At 36.7% G+C, this 17,507-nt stretch overlaps 3 protein-coding genes across 5 annotated transcripts; 2 read left to right on the top strand and 1 right to left on the bottom strand.

Annotated features, from left to right (window-relative positions):
- The first annotated feature begins 6,513 nt into the window (after positions 1-6,513).
- Positions 6,514-8,146, top strand: LOC103844371 (thaumatin-like protein 1b). Its single transcript, XM_009121171.3, has 3 exons — positions 6,514-6,798; positions 6,882-7,581; positions 7,823-8,146. The coding sequence occupies exons 1-3, from the start codon at positions 6,750-6,752 to the stop codon at positions 7,896-7,898; spliced, it is 825 nt and encodes a 274-aa protein (XP_009119419.2). The 5' UTR covers positions 6,514-6,749; the 3' UTR covers positions 7,899-8,146.
- A 1,328-nt stretch (positions 8,147-9,474) lies between these two features.
- On the top strand, positions 9,475-10,176 carry LOC103853645 (chromatin-remodeling complex subunit ies6). The gene is made up of 3 exons (XM_033282246.1): positions 9,475-9,684; positions 9,771-9,838; positions 9,915-10,176. Exons 1-3 carry the CDS (start codon positions 9,528-9,530, stop codon positions 10,044-10,046), a joined length of 357 nt encoding a protein of 118 aa, XP_033138137.1. The 5' UTR covers positions 9,475-9,527; the 3' UTR covers positions 10,047-10,176.
- LOC103851482 (serine/threonine-protein kinase STY46) lies at positions 10,152-15,832 on the bottom strand. 3 transcript variants are annotated; one of them, XM_009128660.3, is made up of 16 exons: positions 13,688-14,857; positions 13,492-13,615; positions 13,361-13,422; positions 13,167-13,286; positions 13,041-13,095; positions 12,641-12,748; positions 12,381-12,431; positions 12,044-12,210; positions 11,866-11,973; positions 11,688-11,761; positions 11,404-11,579; positions 11,083-11,178; positions 10,810-10,890; positions 10,662-10,715; positions 10,449-10,583; positions 10,152-10,366 (listed from the first exon to the last, which is right to left on the bottom strand). In XM_009128660.3, exons 1-16 carry the CDS (start codon positions 13,882-13,884, stop codon positions 10,274-10,276), a joined length of 1,701 nt encoding a protein of 566 aa, XP_009126908.2. In that variant the 5' UTR covers positions 13,885-14,857; the 3' UTR covers positions 10,152-10,273. The 3 variants fall into 3 exon arrangements, with proteins under 3 accessions (XP_009126908.2, XP_009128238.2, XP_009127581.2); XM_009129990.3 differs by having other exon boundaries at positions 10,175-10,366; positions 12,044-12,204; positions 13,688-15,832; XM_009129333.3 differs by having other exon boundaries at positions 10,175-10,366; positions 13,498-13,615; positions 13,688-14,872.
- Between the last annotated feature and the right edge of the window lie 1,675 nt (positions 15,833-17,507).

The raw sequence follows: 17,507 nt of genomic DNA, 5'->3' as shown, positions 1-17,507 counted from the left end.
GGTTTAGGGAGCTTATGAAGTTTTACTAAATTAATTGATAAAAATAGAACGATGCCGATGTACTTTGAAATAGAGTTTAGAATACATTAATACAAATGTATAATATGGTTAGAAATTTTAAAAGAATACTAAAGATTATATGCTTCAGTATATTAACCATTTACCGAAAAATTGAATATTTTGTAGGGGTTAACACACAAATTTTAAGAAAAAAATGAAAAAAATTTAAATATTGTTTTAATGCATATTTGTATCATGAACTAACATATGATTATGGTTAGAGAGGTTTGGAACCTTTGTTGTCTCCGTTTCTCTAGAATAGCGTTTTTATTGGAGTTTGTACAGTAATTTAAGATCATATGAAGTTTTACTAAATTAATTGATGAAAAATAGAATGATGCTCATGTAGCATGACATAGAGTTTATAATACATTAATATAAATGTAGAATGTGGTTAGAAATTTTAAAACAACACTGAAGATTATATGCTTTGGTATATTAACCATTTACCGAAAAATTGAATGTTTTATAGGGGTTAACACACAAGTTTTGAGAAAAAAATAAAAATTTTGTTTTTATGCATTTTGTATCATGAACTAACATATGATTATGGTTAGAGAGGTTTGGAACCTTTGTTGTCTCCGTTTCTCTAGATTAGCGATTTTATTGGGGGGTTTTGTCCACTAGTTTAAAGAGCTTATGAAATTTACTAAATTAATTGATAAAAAATAGAACGATGACCATGTATCATGAAATATAGTTTAGAATACATTAATACAAATGTATAATGTGGTTGGAAATTTTAAAAGAACAGTTAAGATTATATGCTTCAGTATATTAACCATTTACCGAAAAATTGAATTTTTTGTTGAGGTTAACACACAAATTTTGAGAAATATTCCAAAAAAATGAAAATATCGTTATACTGCATATTTGTATCATGAACTAACATATGATGATAGTTAGAGAGGTTTGGAACTTTTGTTATCTTCGTTTTTCTAGAATAGCGATTTTATTGGGGTTTGTCCACTGATTTAAGAGCATATGAAGTTTTACTAAATTAATTGATAAAAAATAAAACAATGCCCATGTATCATGAAATAGAGTTTAGAATACATTAATACAAATATATAATGTGGTTAGAAATTTTAAAACAACACTAAAGATTACATGCTTCGGTATATTAACCATTTACCAAAAAACTGAATATTTTGTAGGGGTTTACACACAAATTTTGAAAAAAATTCAAAATAATGAAAATATTGTTTTAATGCATATTTGTATCATGAACTAACATATTATGATGTTTAGAGAGGTTTGGAACCTTTGTTGTCTTTGTTTCTCTAGAATAGCGATTTTATTGGGGTTTGTCAATTGAAATAGGGAGTATATGAAATTTTATTAAATTAATTGATAAAAAATAGAACGATGTCCATGTACCATGAAATAGAATTTAGAATAAATTAATACAAATGTTGAATGTGGTTAGAAATTTTAAAACAATACTAAAGATTATATATTTTGGTATATTAACCATTTACTGAAAAACTGAATAATTTGTAGGGGTTAACACCCACATTTTGAGAAAAAATTCAAAAATATAAAAATATTATTTTAAGGAATATTTGTATCACGAACAAACATATGATGATGGTTAGAGAGGTTTAGAACCTTTGTTGTCTCTGTTTCTCTAGAATAGCGATTTTATTGGGCTTTGTCCATTGATTTAGGGAGCATATGAAGTTTTACTAAATTAATTGATAAAAAATATAACGATGCCCATGTATCATGAAATAGAATTTAGAATAAATTAATACAAATGTCGAATGTGGTTATAAATAATAAAACAATACTAAAGATTATATGCTTTGGTATATTAACCATTTACCGAAAAACTGAATATTTTGTAGGGGTTAACACCCAAATTTTGAGAAAATTTGAAAAATATAAAAATATTGTTTTAGGGAATATTCTTATCATGTAAAATTATATGAAGTATATGAAGTTTTACTTAATTAATTGAACTAGAATAGCGATTTTAATGGGGTTTGTCAATTGAAATAGGGAGTATATGAAATTTTACTAAATTAATTGAAAAAAATAGAACGATGTCCATGTACCATGAAATAGAGTTTAGAACAAATTAATACAAATGTTGAATGTGGTTAGAAATTTTAAAACAATACTAAAGATTATATACTTTGGTATATTTAACCATTTACTGAAAAATTGAATAATTTGTAGGGGTTAACACCCAAATTTTGAGAAAAAAATTCAAAAATATAAAAATATTATTTTAAGGAATATTTGTATCATGAACAAACATATGATGATTGTTAGAGAGGTTTGGAACCTTTGTTTTCTCTATTTATCTAGAATAGCGATTTTGTTGGGGTTTGTCCACTAATTTAGGGAGCATATGAAGTTTTAGTAAATTAATTGATAAAAAAAGTAGAACGATGCCCATGTACCGTGAAATTGAGTTTAGAATACATTAATACAAATGTAGAATGTGGTTAGAAATTTTAAAACAACACTAAATATTATATTCTTCGGTTTATTAACCATATACCAAAAAACTGAATATTTTAGAAGGGTTAACACACAAATTTTGAGAAAAATCAGAAAAAAATGAAATTATTGTTTTAATGCATATTTGTATCATGAACTAACATATGATGATGGTTAGAAAGGTTTGGAACCTTTGTTGTCTATGTTTCTCTAGAATAGCGATTTTATCGGGGTTTGTCCACTGATTTAGGGAGCACATGAAGTTTTATTAAATTAATTGATAAAAAATAGAATAATGCTCTTATACCATGAAAGAGAGTTTATAATACATTAATGCAAATTTAGAATATGGTTAGAAATTTTAAAACAACACTAAAAATTATAGGCTTCGGTATATTAACCATTTACCGAACAAATTGAATATTTTGTAGGGGTTAACACACAAATTTTGAGAAAAAATAAAAAAGGAAAATATTGTTTTAATGAATATTTTTATCATGAACTAACATATGATGATGGTTATAACTGTTGGTAACCTTTGTTGTCTCTTTTTTTCTAGAATAGTGATTTTTGTTGGGGTTTGTTCATTGATTTAGGGAGCATATGAAGTTTTACTAAATTAATTGATAAAAAATAGAAAAATGTTCATATACATGAAGGAGAGTTTATAATACATTAATACAAATTTAGAATATGGTTAAAAATTTTAAAACTGCACTAAAGATTATAGGCTTCAGTATATTAACCATTCACTAAAAAGCTGAATATTTTGTAGGTTTTGTTAACACACAGATTTTAAGAAAATCAAAAAAATGAAATATTGTTTTAATGCATAGTTTTATCATGAACTAACATATGATGATTGTTAAGAGGTTTAGAATATTTGTTGTCTCCGTTTCTCTAGAATAGCGATTTTATTGGGTTTGTCCTCTCATTTAGAGAGCATATGAAGTTTTATTAAATTAATTGATTAAAAAAATAAAACGATGCTCATGTACCATGAATGAGAGTTTTGAATACATTAATACAAATATAGAGTGTGGTTATAAATTTTAATACAACACTAAAGATTATAGGCTTTAGAATATTAACTATTTACCATAAAAGTGAATATTTTGTAAGGGTTAACACATAGATTTTGAGAATAATTTTAAAAATATGACAATATTGTTTTAATGTATAGTTGTATTATTAAATAACATATGATGATTCTCAGAGAGGTTTGAAACCTTTGTTGTATCCGTTTCTCTAGAATAACGATTTTATTGTGGTTAGTCAACTAATTTAGGGAGCACATGAAGTTTTACTAAATTAATTAATAAAAAAATAGAACGATGCCCATGTACCATGAAAGAGTGTTTAAAATACATTAATACAAATGTAGAATATGGTTAAAAAATTTAAAACAACACTGAAGATTATAAGCTTCAGTATATTAACCGTTCACCGAAATACTAAATATTTTGTAGGGGTTAACGCATAGATTTTGAGAAACAAAAATGACAATATTGTGTTAATGCGTAATTGTATGATGAAATAACATATGATGATGGTCAGAGAGGTTTGGAACCTTTGTTGTCTCTGTTTCTCTAGAATAGCGATTTTATTGTGGTTTATCAACTGATTTAGGGAGTGTATGAAGTTTTACTTAATTAATTGATAAAAAAAAATAGAACGATGCCCATGTTCCATGAAATATAGTTTAGAATACATTTATACAAATGTAGAATGTGGTTAGAAATTTTCAAATAACACTTAAGATTATAGGTTTCATTATATTATCCAGTTACCGAAAAACTAAATATTTTGTAGAGGTTAACACATAAATTTTGAGAAAATTTCAAAAAATATGATAATATTGTTTTAATTCATAGTTTTATCATGAACTAACATATGATGATAGGCAAAAGGGTTTTGAACCTTTGTTGTCTCTGTTTCTCTAGAATAGTGATTTTATTGTGGTTTATCCACTGATTTAGGGAATGAAGTTTTACTAAATTAATTAATAAAGAAATAAAATGATACCAATGTACCGTGAAAGAGAGTTTAGAATACATTAATACAAATGTATAATGTGGTTAGAAATTTCAAAACAACACTAAAGATTATAGGCTTCAGTATATTAACCATTTACCGGAAAAACTGAATATTTTATAGGGGTTATAACACATAGATTTTGAGAAAAAAATTGAAAAATATAACAATATTTTTTTAATGCATAGTTGTATCATGAACTAACATATGATGATGGTCAGAGAAGTTTGAAACCTTTGTTGTCTTCGTTTCTTTAGAATAACGATTTTATTGTTGTTTGAAACCCTAAGCCCAGACTCAAAAAAGTCCTACAGAGTCGACACATGTGTTGAACACGGAGAAACTGGGAGACACGTGTTGACTCATATCCACCGACTCCACGACTGGAGAGTCATCGCCGGAACAACTCGACGTTGATCCACTGGACACACCGGAAACAGGACGTCAACGAGAAGAAACCGTCGAGATAATTCTAGCAATGACAAGCCAAACCAAAACCTTTGTCGCCAGCACCAGAAACAGGTGAGCCTCCAATCGACCCAAGTCGAGAGCAAACCTTAACACCAGAGCCACATAAAACGCCAAAGGATGGAGACACGAAACTTAGCTTCAGAATAGAAGAACCAATCGAACACAACCGCAACCAAACAATCAATTTTCCTAAAAGTAGTGACAGACATCTTTAAAGATAGATGGAAGTCCGAATTATATGCCCTAAATTACGGAAAGGATCACTCAGCCGGACTAAGGGGATAAACTCGCTAAAAGGGAGAACTGGTGGATTGAATGGTGACACAAGAGGGGCGGAGAGTCTCTTGATACTACCAAGCTTTGATTGTTTCTTGATATGACGCACAAGTCCAACAAAGGAAGTAATGGTGAAACGAAGGGTCGCACAGCAGATGCGGAAGGCTGTTGATATTCCCAAAGCCAATTTGTTGCCGGATATGACGCACCGATCCAACCAGAAGCAGTCTCGATCCGTTGCTTGATATGACGCACAAGTCCAACGGAAAAGAGGTGTTTACTTGGAGCTAACCACACCAAGAAACGAGAAGTGAGAATCCATCTCAAGGTTCCAAAAATAATAATCAAAGCTTATTTTATTTCATTGATCAAATGGCCTTTATATAATAGGCAAAGCATACAAAAAGATGGAATATAAAAGACTAGTCAAACATAGAAATTAACAACTTATAAAAACAAGAAAGACTTGACCAAAGACCTTGAATTGACCAAAAATCATAAATGTCTTGACTTGACCGAAATTGGAAGATTGTGGTCGCCAAACTCTTCGGCTGATCTCGTGCTTCTGAATGGTTGACGGTCTCTGAATTGCCGTCAGATTGATATATTATTCGACCATGACTTGTATTTTCTTGTTGGGCCCTTCTTTCTTTGGGTTTCTTGATTTGTTTCTGTTGTTGATTTGGGGCGCATCACTGAAGATGCAACATCCTTGACCAAGGAGAGGAACCGTCAATCGATTGTGGAAAGTGGAGAATGATTGGATTAAAGAGAAGCAGGAAGCAAAAAACAACTAGATCTAGAAAAAAAACCGGAGAGAAGCCGCTATCTACAACAGACAGGAAGGTAGAAACGGAGCCAAAAGCCGACAATTACACAGGAGTCTCTGATATGTCGCCGGAGTCAAAAACCAACGGCTTTCCAATAGAAAGAACCGTCGTTGGAGACATAAACTAGCCAAAGGTGATTAAGGATCCACCTATGCCGGAACAGATTCTCGATCAACAAGAATCAAACCACCCGAATCCACCGGCGAGACTCAGGTTTCGACTCTCTCTCTCTCTGAAAAATTTGAGAGAGATAAGAGAGAGAGAGAGAGGGACAATATTGTTTTAGTGAATAGTTTTATCAAGAACTGGTGAAAGAGGTTTTAGACGAGAATATGATAAGTAGAGTGTAAAATAAAAAGGGCCTAACTTGAAAGATTTTAGATGAATGGGAGTGCAATAGAATTTCCCATGTGTAAAGGCCCACACAAAGAGCCCTACGTGAAAACCGGGTTTGGACTAGCATCATCAACGGTTTAGGTTCGACTCGATTCGATTCGGGTTAATAATTATCTTGTTCCACTCACTCAAGACTCACTCACTCTCTCTCCACTATTATATATCATCCGCGGCTATGAAAGTAAAGTTGTTTGGGTTTCATCAGAGTTTTGATAAATCGGAACAGAGAAGATGGCTCATCGAATCGTCCTGTTTGTGATCTTGTTGGTTTCTCTTTCAGGTTTGATTCGATTCGATTCGATTCTCTTTCTTTCTTTTTTGTGATGCGTAAAGTTGATTTTTTTTTTGTTTTTGTTTCTGCAGAAGTTGAGCCTGTTTCGTTCAAGATCACCAATCGTTGCCGGAACACCATCTGGCCCGGTTTTCTCTCCGGCGCCACCTCACCCCCTCTCCCCACTACTGGCTTTCGCCTCTCCCGTGGAAAATCCAAGTCCGTCACAATTCCGGCGTCGTGGTCCGGTCGTCTCTGGGCTCGAACCTTGTGCTCCCAAGATCCCAGCTCCGGCTCTTTCTCCTGCTTAACCGCTGACTGCGGCTCCGGTAAGGTCGAGTGTTCGGGCTCCGGAGCTAAACCTCCCGCAACGCTCGCCGAGTTCACCCTCAACGGCACCGGGGGACTAGACTTCTACGACGTCAGTCTCGTCGACGGCTACAACCTCCCGGTGCTAATCTTGCCCAAGAAAATCGTCCTTGGAGGATGCGGAGCCACCGGGTGTCTCGTTGACTTGAACGGCGCCTGTCCCAGAGACCTTAAGCTGGTGGCACGTGGCAGAAGGGGCGGCGTGGCCTGCCGCAGCGCCTGCGAGGCCTTCGGAGACCCGCGGTATTGCTGCAGCGATGCTTACGCCACGCCTGACACGTGTCAGCCTTCGGTATACTCGCTCTTCTTCAAGCACGCTTGTCCACGCGCCTACAGCTACGCGTATGACGACAAGACGAGCACCTACACTTGCGCCACCGGAGCAGACTACGTCATCATCTTCTGTCCGCCGCCGTATACAAGGTGAGATGAGATGGTTTACTACTCAACTTTAGCTAATACTAATAAGTGGAGTCGGGATGATTGATTGATGGGGGGGGTGGGTATCAAATGAATACTTGGCGTTTACAACAGACAACTGTGTTGAGATTGTGTGTAATCAACTTAGCTTACCAAGTGCTGATTAAAAATTGTACTAAAAGGTAATATGAGAGGAGCTTAGCAAGTAGTAGTATTTGATTTTATGAGTTGTGTTTTTATGCAGCGAGAAGCTGTTAGGATCGAGGAAAGACGGGGCGACACTTCCGCTAGTAAACAAGAGCATGATACATTTGCAGTAGCTCCTCTTCTCATTCTTCTTTCAGGGCAGCAGATAGGATACCAAAAAAATTTATGTATAGAAAACGCCGCCGTCAAATGTGATACAACTACTACTAGTAGTACGGTAGACAAATTGTAAATGTTCTAATACTCTTATTTTGCCCCCATTCCTTTCTTGTTTCAGAAATAGTATGCTCTTACGTAGTTGTGTAGAAAAAATGTGTATTTTTGGACTTTTCCCAAATAATGCTGTTAATGCACAGAAGCAGATGAAACCAAAATTTAAAAAAAAAAAAAAAAAAAGCACAAGTCCTCGAGGTGATTTTCGGCTTTCATCATCTGCTTCTTCCTGATTTTTGAGTATTATAGATTGATTCGTGGATCGGATGTGGTGCGTAGGCGACAATGATATGCATCGACAACTCAGAGTGGATGAGAAACGGAGATTATTCACCCTCTAGGTTGCAGGCTCAAACCGAAGCTGGCTGTCAATCTTCTCTGAGCTTTTGAATTGTCCTAGGGGCAATTAGGAACACAATATCTGCTCGAAGGACCAGGAAACAATTCAAGCACTGAATGGCTTTTTGGCTGGTTTAGCAAATCGCCTTGTTCTCTCTTCAAATTTGTTAGCATGTTTTTGCCTTGCTAGCAAAGCTTAGTTTATAATCGTGCTTTTGCCTCAACCAGCATTGGAAGTTCTTACAACTTGTGGCAGCTCAACGGAATCAAGATCCCCTGGATAAGGAGTCCAGAGCCCAAAGCCGCCTCGGCTCTCCTTCAAACACTCTCCTTTCCCTTTGAGTTCCTTGACACTCTTGACCCACTCGATCTTAGAGGAATGTTGTCGGATGTGAGGGAAAGAGAGAGTTGTATTCACATCACAGTTGTGAAACATGAACACCTTGAAGGCTCATTTTAGTCTGTCCACTACGTACCCAAAGCTAAGCTGGTCCCTGGGTGTACCTCGTTGAACCACAGGCAGCTGAAGAGATTGGTCATTGCAGTGTGTTCTCTTATTATCACCGCTCCCTCTGGAACATGTGTGTGTAAAAACAAGAGAAAGGACTTAGCATAATTATTAACAAGGAGACATTGTTTTATTTATGTTAATTACTACTAATTAACAGTAGTAATTAAGATTTTGGGGACTTTGCCGTTCCTCTTAGCCTAGGTTCATCATAAGGAGGAGTTTTGAGTAGAATAAGACGCCAAATGCCGACCTTATCAGGGTTGTAGGCAACGGGAATGGGAAAAAGAAAGCTGTTGGAATAAGCAAGCAAAGCAGTCTAGTGGGAGAGAAGAAGAAGAAGGCATCATCATCATCTGTCTCACTCAGCCGCAATAGAAATATCCATTACTAACTCAAACAATTCATGGATCCACCTAATTCTCAGACTCGAGGGAGGAGAGCTCTCTGACCTTTAGATTGAGCGTTTGAATTGGCGGGAATCACTCTTCATTCAGTTTGAATCATGCCATAATCTGAGAGAGAAGAAGAAGGAACTCTTTTAGCTTGGTTTACTCATTTGTTTTTCTTAATTCACAATACCGGACCGGACCAGACCGGTTATTAACAACCGAGAGAGGGCGTATAAAAAGCATCGTCCTCCTCCTCGGATGGAGCTAGGGTTTAACTAACAGAAGAGAAGATGGAGGGGGAGTTGGTGGAGGCAGATATAGTGGTTCCGATGCATCTGAGCTTTAAGAAGACACAGGCCTATGAAAAGTACCCAAAGGGCCAGTCTCGAGGAAGGTGGAAACATCTCAAGCAGATCCTCCAAGCTGACCCTGATCATCATCCCTTTTGTATCTCTCTCTCTCTCTCGATTCAGAAAAATTAAAATACTTCTCCTCCTCCTCTTCACTATAATCAATCTTTCTTTCGTGTGCAGATATCAACATCGAGTCGCCTCCATCCACTCAACCATGCAAGAGAATTTGCGATGTCACTGGATTCGAGGTATTTATTTCTAATTTATTTCTGATTTTCGACCTTTTCTTTAGTTTGATCATCTCTTGGTTTGGTTTGGTGACAGGCGCCATATGTAGACCCCAGAACAAACCTCCGCTATGCAAATGCTCATGTTTTCAAGACTCTAAGGTCACTCTCCACCCACCAAGTCCACCACTATCTCTCCATTCGCAATGCCGCTCCTCTTCTCAAGTAGCCCCATGTCCTGTTTTTACTTGTAATATGTATTGTGGTAGATATTTTTATGTCCCTCAAAGTTACTGATTTTTTTTTGGGGTCAATCTTTAACATACTAACAGTCTCGTACAACAACAACAAATTCTTAAGAGTTTTGAGTATGGGGTGTATATAATAACTTACAAAATCAATTGAATACCAGCTAACAATTATAATACCATATGCACAGCCATGTTTGTATGTTATTCAATGATGTGTTGTTGCACTTCTCCTCAGTGCTGCAAAGATACCCCCTCCTCCTCTTGATGCGTTTTTCCTCTCCTCCCCCTCTTCTCCTACCTACACACACACACACACATTCACTTCAATTACTCTCTCTCTATTCAATCCACTTTCATAACCATTTCTTTCTCTTACTTACTTCCTTGGCTATCTCTTCTAGCTTCTCTTTGATCTCTGCGAAGTCTGGTCTCAGGCTTGGATCCTTCTCCCACAATCTCTCCATTAGCTCTCTCATTTTCGGATGCGTCTTCTTCGGTATTTTCGGCCTTAATCCCTGTTTTCCCACCCACAACACAGCCCCCTTTTTAGCTATCTGCGTTTCCAAGCAAACAAATGAAAACAGGCAATTTACCTTTTGGACCACCCCTACGGCTGCCTGCAATGGCGTCATGTATTCATAAGGAAGCTGCCGTTACATAAAAAACATCACTAACGTTAGTTATACTGTCACCTTCCTTTGCAAGACTTTATTTTTCTCAAGACAAAAGTCGCCCAATTACCTTGCCAGTCAACAACTCCCATAGCACAATCCCGTAGCTGAAAACGTCTGCCTTGTGATCATATGGCTTGTGTTCTATCACCTGGATTTCCACCAAATTTTTATTGTCTCAGAAGTCAGAACCAACCACACAAGCTACTTACTAGTCATCTCATAATAGCTAACCGATTTTGAAATAATCCTAATCATCGGAGACATTGGCTGAGCTAACTTTCATAAGCTACTGACATACTAAACTATACAAACAGTATCAAAGGACATCTCACTACCATACCTCCGGAGCCATCCACCGATATGTTCCAGTTTCAGCTGTCATAACTCCAGTTTGTGCTTTTACTCTAGCCACCCCAAAATCTGCAACCTTAACAACCTGTACCAACAGACAAAACAAAAATCCACACACCAATATGAATCTGCAACTGTGTACTAAAAAGAACATGATGACAAGCAGCATCCTGTAGAACTCATGCTCTAGGATATAGCATATGTGATGCAGGCAAAATATCTTTATTTGAACATTTACATAGAGTAGAGTTTCAACCAAAGTATGCAAGCTCCGCCCAAATGCCAATTCACACTAAGATGAGAGTGTTACCTCATTTTCGTCCATTAGAAGGTTGGCAGCCTTCAAATCTCTGTGAATTATGTTATTTTGGTGTAAGTAGTTCATCCCTTTGCAAATATCTATAGCTACTTTAAACAAAGCTGGAAGCTTAAACACGCCCTTTTGCTTGTGTAGATAGTCATATACACTTCCACCGGGCATGAACTCTAATTAAATAACAAAGAGAGTAACGAAAAAATAAGTATAAATAATAAGCCTAGAACAAAATTATATCAAGTATAGTAATGCACATAAATAGGTTCACTGTGGCATACCTGTAACAATACAGAGATGTGGAGGCTTGGTGCAAGCACCAATGAACTGAACAACGTTTTTGTGCCTAACTTTCCTGAAAATGAAAAGATTTGGAATGATATCTTACGAGTCTAAGATGATATTTTTTTTATCAACACATAAGTTCACAGCGTGCCCAAGACAGGAAGGCACACAAACCTCATAATAAAGACTTCTTGGGAAAACTCTTTCTCTAGCTCAGAATCTAGACGCTCTGGCTTGAGGATTTTGATAGCAACTTCCTGGCTTAAGTATGTACCTTTATACCTGAATAATACAAGATAGATTTGAGCATCTTAAAATGACAAAATGTATTTAATAGGTGGAACCGACTTACAGATTTCCGTAAGAACCAGATGCTATCTTATGCCCGAATTTTAATTGTGTAAGGTTGATTTCCCAAACATCAGTTCCATCAGTGGGTATTACGACATGATCTTTCGCTGTCCCGTTTTGCTTTTCAGGAGAGAAGGATTGCTGCATAGGCCAGCTTTGGTCCTGCAACTGAGTGTAATGAAATTCATTAATAACACACAACACGACATGACATTATTGTGAGATGTTGAGAAAGTGTACAGAGCTACCAACTCTATTTCATTAGGAATTAAGTGATTGGAAAGAAAGCGTAGTCCATAAATCACCAGTCTGCATATTGCACGAAAGTATTAAATTACCTCAATCTTTGCTGCTTCTGTCTCCAATGCCATTCTAAGTCTGTCTACTTCCTGAATAATTAAAAAAAGGTAGCATACCAGCTTATTGACTAGGAAGCTTTCTTCATATAAGTTTGTTTTTTTTTTCTTTTCAAGTTGCATTTCAGCTACTAAATCACTAAACGATTGAAAAAATAAAGCAAAGGTAAAAGGGTTTCGTAAAATGAAAGAACAACTTGCAATAGAGAAAGAAAAAGGAGAGGGGAAACAAGAGAAGGTACCTCGTACCAACCATCAACGACAAAAACATCGAGTGAGAAGCCATCGGTTGTAGAAAAAACATGCGCCTCTTGAATATTCAGCCCAAGCTCAGCAAGCAATGCAGTTAACTGCATCGTTTACGCTGGCTTAGTAACGCAGTGATGAATCAAAATATATTTCAAAGTAAGTCATATATATTCATAGGTATTACTGTAATTGCAAAATACGAATATTCAAATTGATGACATCAATACTCAGACATACTTATTCCAACTACATACCATATTTTAAAAAGTATTTGGGAGGAAGAACAATAAAAGTATCCCAATTTTCAAGCATTGCGGAAAGAAGAAAAGAAAAGCCGAAGACGTGTAATGCAGGATTACATAATGCAATATAGATTCCATGTGAGAATCTTACCTGCAAAAGGAGTTTAGGTTTGTCTAGTGTGGAAAAGGTGATCTCATGCAGGGGACTGCAACAAAGAGGGGGAGTTAGGAGTTGAATAGTGCCACAAGGAAAGAGTAGAAGAGTAGCAAAACATACCGGGAATAGAGAGAATTGTTACGCACAGAGTTGTCGCCCTCATCGTGGTCATGGGCAGCAAGTGCAAGGGCAAGTGCTTCGAGATTGGGAGATGAACCAAAGGCAGGCGGAGGATGAATGCTGGAAAGTGGAAAAGCAGAGGTTAGTTGCTTTGCTTTGTTTGAAAGAGAATGAAGAATTGGTTGGTTGGTCACCTGGCAGGAGAAGAAGTTGTTTCATTGGTAAGAGAGTCCGAGTCAGCTGGAGGTTGTTGAACCTAAGATGAGAGAGTCACCAAACATTCAATAAAAGACAAGTAAGAAAGAAGATAAGAAAAGAAAAGGACCTGGACCTGGACGAGACGAACTTGGATAGCAGGCCTCCTGTTATGCGGATCAAGAGCCGAAAGAAGCAATCTCTGGTGCATGACAACGTCTTCAGCCCTCTCTACATTCACATCCAATGCATACCTAATACAAGAATAATCTTTTTTGAGCTGCTCATTTGCCTATACGGAAACATTAATCTCAAAATCTGTTTACCTGGCCGGGAGGCGATTGAAGTGAGCCCAGAGGTCGTCGACGAAACCGGGGAGATCCGTGTCAATATTATCAGATTGACGGAGACGAAGGATGACCTCTTCGAACACCTCCACTTTCATCCGCTCCCGCCGCTCCATGCCCGCCTGCGACATCATCGGTAAGACTCTACTTCCGCAACTCTCCATCACCACCACCATTGAGCAAATTAAACTCAACGATTCCTTTTTTTTAATTTTTTTATAACTGAATCCCCTTTTATGAGATTTGCAAAATCAATTCAAATGCAAAGAGAGAGAGATGATCAATCACTCATAAGTATTGTGGAGGCAGGTCTAATGAGCTTTTATCTCATCTTCCTTGTCTTTTAAACGACGCCGCATCTTACTCATGCCGCCGTGGCCATACTAATCCTTTAATGTTTTAGGGTATTTTTGTCATTTCAAGCAGGCGACTTCTTCTATTTTCTTAATCCCCCATTTTAAAATCGTGATTAAGTAATTAAAGAGGAGATCAAACAAAAACAAAAACAAAAATACATTCCTCCCCTACTGATTACGCCCAAATGTGACCCCACCCCCAACACTTATCCGCCCGGTCCAGGTTCCACCCATTTCCTTTTTACGTTATTTCTCCATCTTTACTTTCCTCTCTCTCAAATAAACACCCCCTTTCTCAAATATACATAACCTTGTTTCATAAGTATCTCCCCTTTTTATATGTACATCATATAATGATATAAACTACCGTCTACAGGGTAAACTACCAACACATCATAACTTCTACACAGGACTTCTTCTACAGCGTCTCTCTAAACTAAGCTCATTTGCATTAAACTGAGGTCTTGCAATGCATTATGCATATATAAGTTGGAAAACATCATCTTCTTATTTTAATTTTGCGGGGCGGCTGACTACTATTAGGATATGATTAAGCAAATACACTCACGTAAACTAGTGGCAAATTACGGGAACACTATATAATGGTATATGTATATTCTTAGTATTTTTTTTTCTTCACGTGTGTAGCCAATATATTTTATGATCTGAAGTTGTGGTGTAATAGACTATAAATACATATATAATTAAATAATACACGTCCATGGCTGCTCACTTCTCAGCTTGTATATGATAAAAATGTCTATATGGTCTCTTATATTAATGCATTCCATATTTTCCATCAAATAATTCGAAGCAACATAGTACTCTAAAACTATAATTAAAGACGCATATTGTATTGACCCAAATTAAAAATATTGTAAAATAAATGGAGACACGTGCAGCTCTGTACATTCTATAGCATTTTCCATACGATTAGGCACCCACTATTATTAAGCAGTTCTTCGCAATATATAATGCAATATTAGCCATGCCGGATGAGGCCTGCCGTATTGGGAGAGTTTAGACGTCGACAAATAAATATTTTCATTTTCATCAGAGATATATATACAGGATACATGAACATGACTACTAGTTTTTTTTTGACGGCGAAAGAATAAATGATCCAGAGTACGATGACTACTAGTTTAAACACCCAAAAAAAGTTCATGAAATGAGATTAGGTCTTTAAAAAAAAAAATAGGTCATGTTGGTGATAAATACGGAAGGAGTTGACCGAGGGTAATAAGATGCGGCAGCCGGAAAAGGAATAAACCGCTTTGACCGGTCATCATTATTAGTAGAAGACTAAATTATTTAGTGTTTCAGTAGGGTCCCAATGTCGATGACGTGGCAGAACATGGCTGTATTTCATCCCACGTGGACTGTTGCCCCTTTACGCTCACCAAAGGTCCTCTTTCAAGCCAGCGAAGCCGCGAATTGTCGTCGTTCTAAAGTAACCATCCACTCTGGTTTTCTTCTTCTCATTGTGTATTATATTATGTTAATGCATCCTGAGTATTGTGCGAGATCGACTAAACTAATGGTGTAAATTATGGTTGCGTGCCAAGTTCATTATACGTAGACATAAATAAAATCATATTGAGCAACAAAATATGGGAGTACATGTGTATAATTAATCTATTCGTTGATCAATTAAGTACCAGATAGATATATTAAAGATTCAACCACTAAACACAATGTCAGATCAGTTATAAAATAATATCACCAAATCATTCGAATATTTAAACACCCTTTTGAATAAGCCCTGTTTTGGTTTACATAAATCATAAAGTTATGTGAGCCAGGTTTATCCAGTTCGTATTACACGATCCATTTTATTGTATACCGGATTCATTGTATCAAAAGAGTATCAAAAGAGTTCGTATTAGTTGATGTATGGAAACTGACAAATCCAGCAAAAGGTGTGATGATAATCCGCATGAAATAGATTGGTGATTTTTGTTTGAGAGAAAGTATACAATGTGGGGGATAACGTACATCTGACTAATACTAAAAGGGATATATAAGGAGTAGGGAGGCTATCCACGTCGACAAAAAAAATCGACCAATAGGAAGTCTGCATTCGGACACGTCAGACACCGCAGAGGAAAGAGAGAGTGGCACGTCAGCTCCCTCTCACGCGTTTAAAATTTACGGATTTGTGTTGTGTTATCGACTAGGCTTGGTTCTTTATGCTTCACTTATGGTTATTTGTGTTGGGCTTTTTCTACTTTTGGCCCATTGCAACCACTTCCCTTCTTCAAGCCGCATCCTGAAACTCTAATATCTTCTTCATCGCGAGATCAAGTAACTGAATCACTATTTATGTTCAATCCATAAACACAACATTTAATCTCATTAAATTCTCTCCCCACTACTCTTCAATTCACCAGAACCTTCGATCTCTTCGGATTCTTCAGGATTTGGATCCTATAAATAAGCTATCAAGGGTTCATTGTACAAAATTTCAGTATAAATCTTCTAACCTTCAAGCGATGAGCAGAACAACTTCAACGAGAAGAAGAATTTATATGGATTTGCGCAGCCATAATTGAAATCAAACAAGACAATCTTAATAATGGGTTTGCCTTATATATTGTGGGATCATAGGAATAAGCTCATCAAGAGAATGTTACCACTAGAATATACAAGAAAATGAATAAAAAGCTAAGAAGATCAAGAACATAATTACCAGACATGGTGATGACAACGATCATGATGTGTACCAAGATGCCTGACGAATAACCAGAACTGCACGATGAACAAGGTTTGACTCTTAAAAAACATAAGCGTTGTGTTTTCTGACATGGTTTTCTGTTAATATCTGGATGGCATAGTGTATACTTACAGCACGTAACGGGTCACCCGTAGTCATTGAGTCATCCGGAGAAGCTATTGTTCCGGCATGAGAGTTCGTTCCACCAGAGACAAAAGTTTGTCTGGTCATGTCTTCAGATTATAGCAAACCCGATGAAACTGAGCCATTAGGAGAACACTTTTATGTACACGAGGCTGTGTTATACATGACAGATATTTCAGAGAGGGACGAGAAGAGACCTGAAGACATCAAGGATCGTCTCGGTTACGTTCAATTGGTGAGGGGAGGTTCTTGAGAGACGCGCTTCCTTGAGAGTTTCATGGATCGTTACGCTTTTTGACGCGAGCTTATGCCAGAAAGTAGATTCTTGGGATCAGAGTGAAGAGATTGTTGTCTAGATTCAGCGTCTACAAACGAGTGAGACCGGTGAGATCAAGAATCGAACCAGAAATCTGATACTCAAAGACTCCAACATAGTCAAATCCGTGAGGTTGTGAAGATCAGGAGTTCCACGAATCTCTTTTGTTTTAGGCCAAATCATCGTAACCAGGTTGCTTCCATCCCATTCAACAGTTTCCCATTAACAAGTGGCAGGTTCAGACACCGTTCTGCTAAAAACGAAACC

This window comes from Brassica rapa, chromosome A01 (genome assembly GCF_000309985.2).
Source record: "Brassica rapa cultivar Chiifu-401-42 chromosome A01, CAAS_Brap_v3.01, whole genome shotgun sequence".
Taxonomy (NCBI): Eukaryota; Viridiplantae; Streptophyta; class Magnoliopsida; order Brassicales; family Brassicaceae; genus Brassica; species Brassica rapa.
Note: the sequence above shows the minus strand (reverse complement) of the source record. Positions and strands in the feature narration are given on the sequence as shown.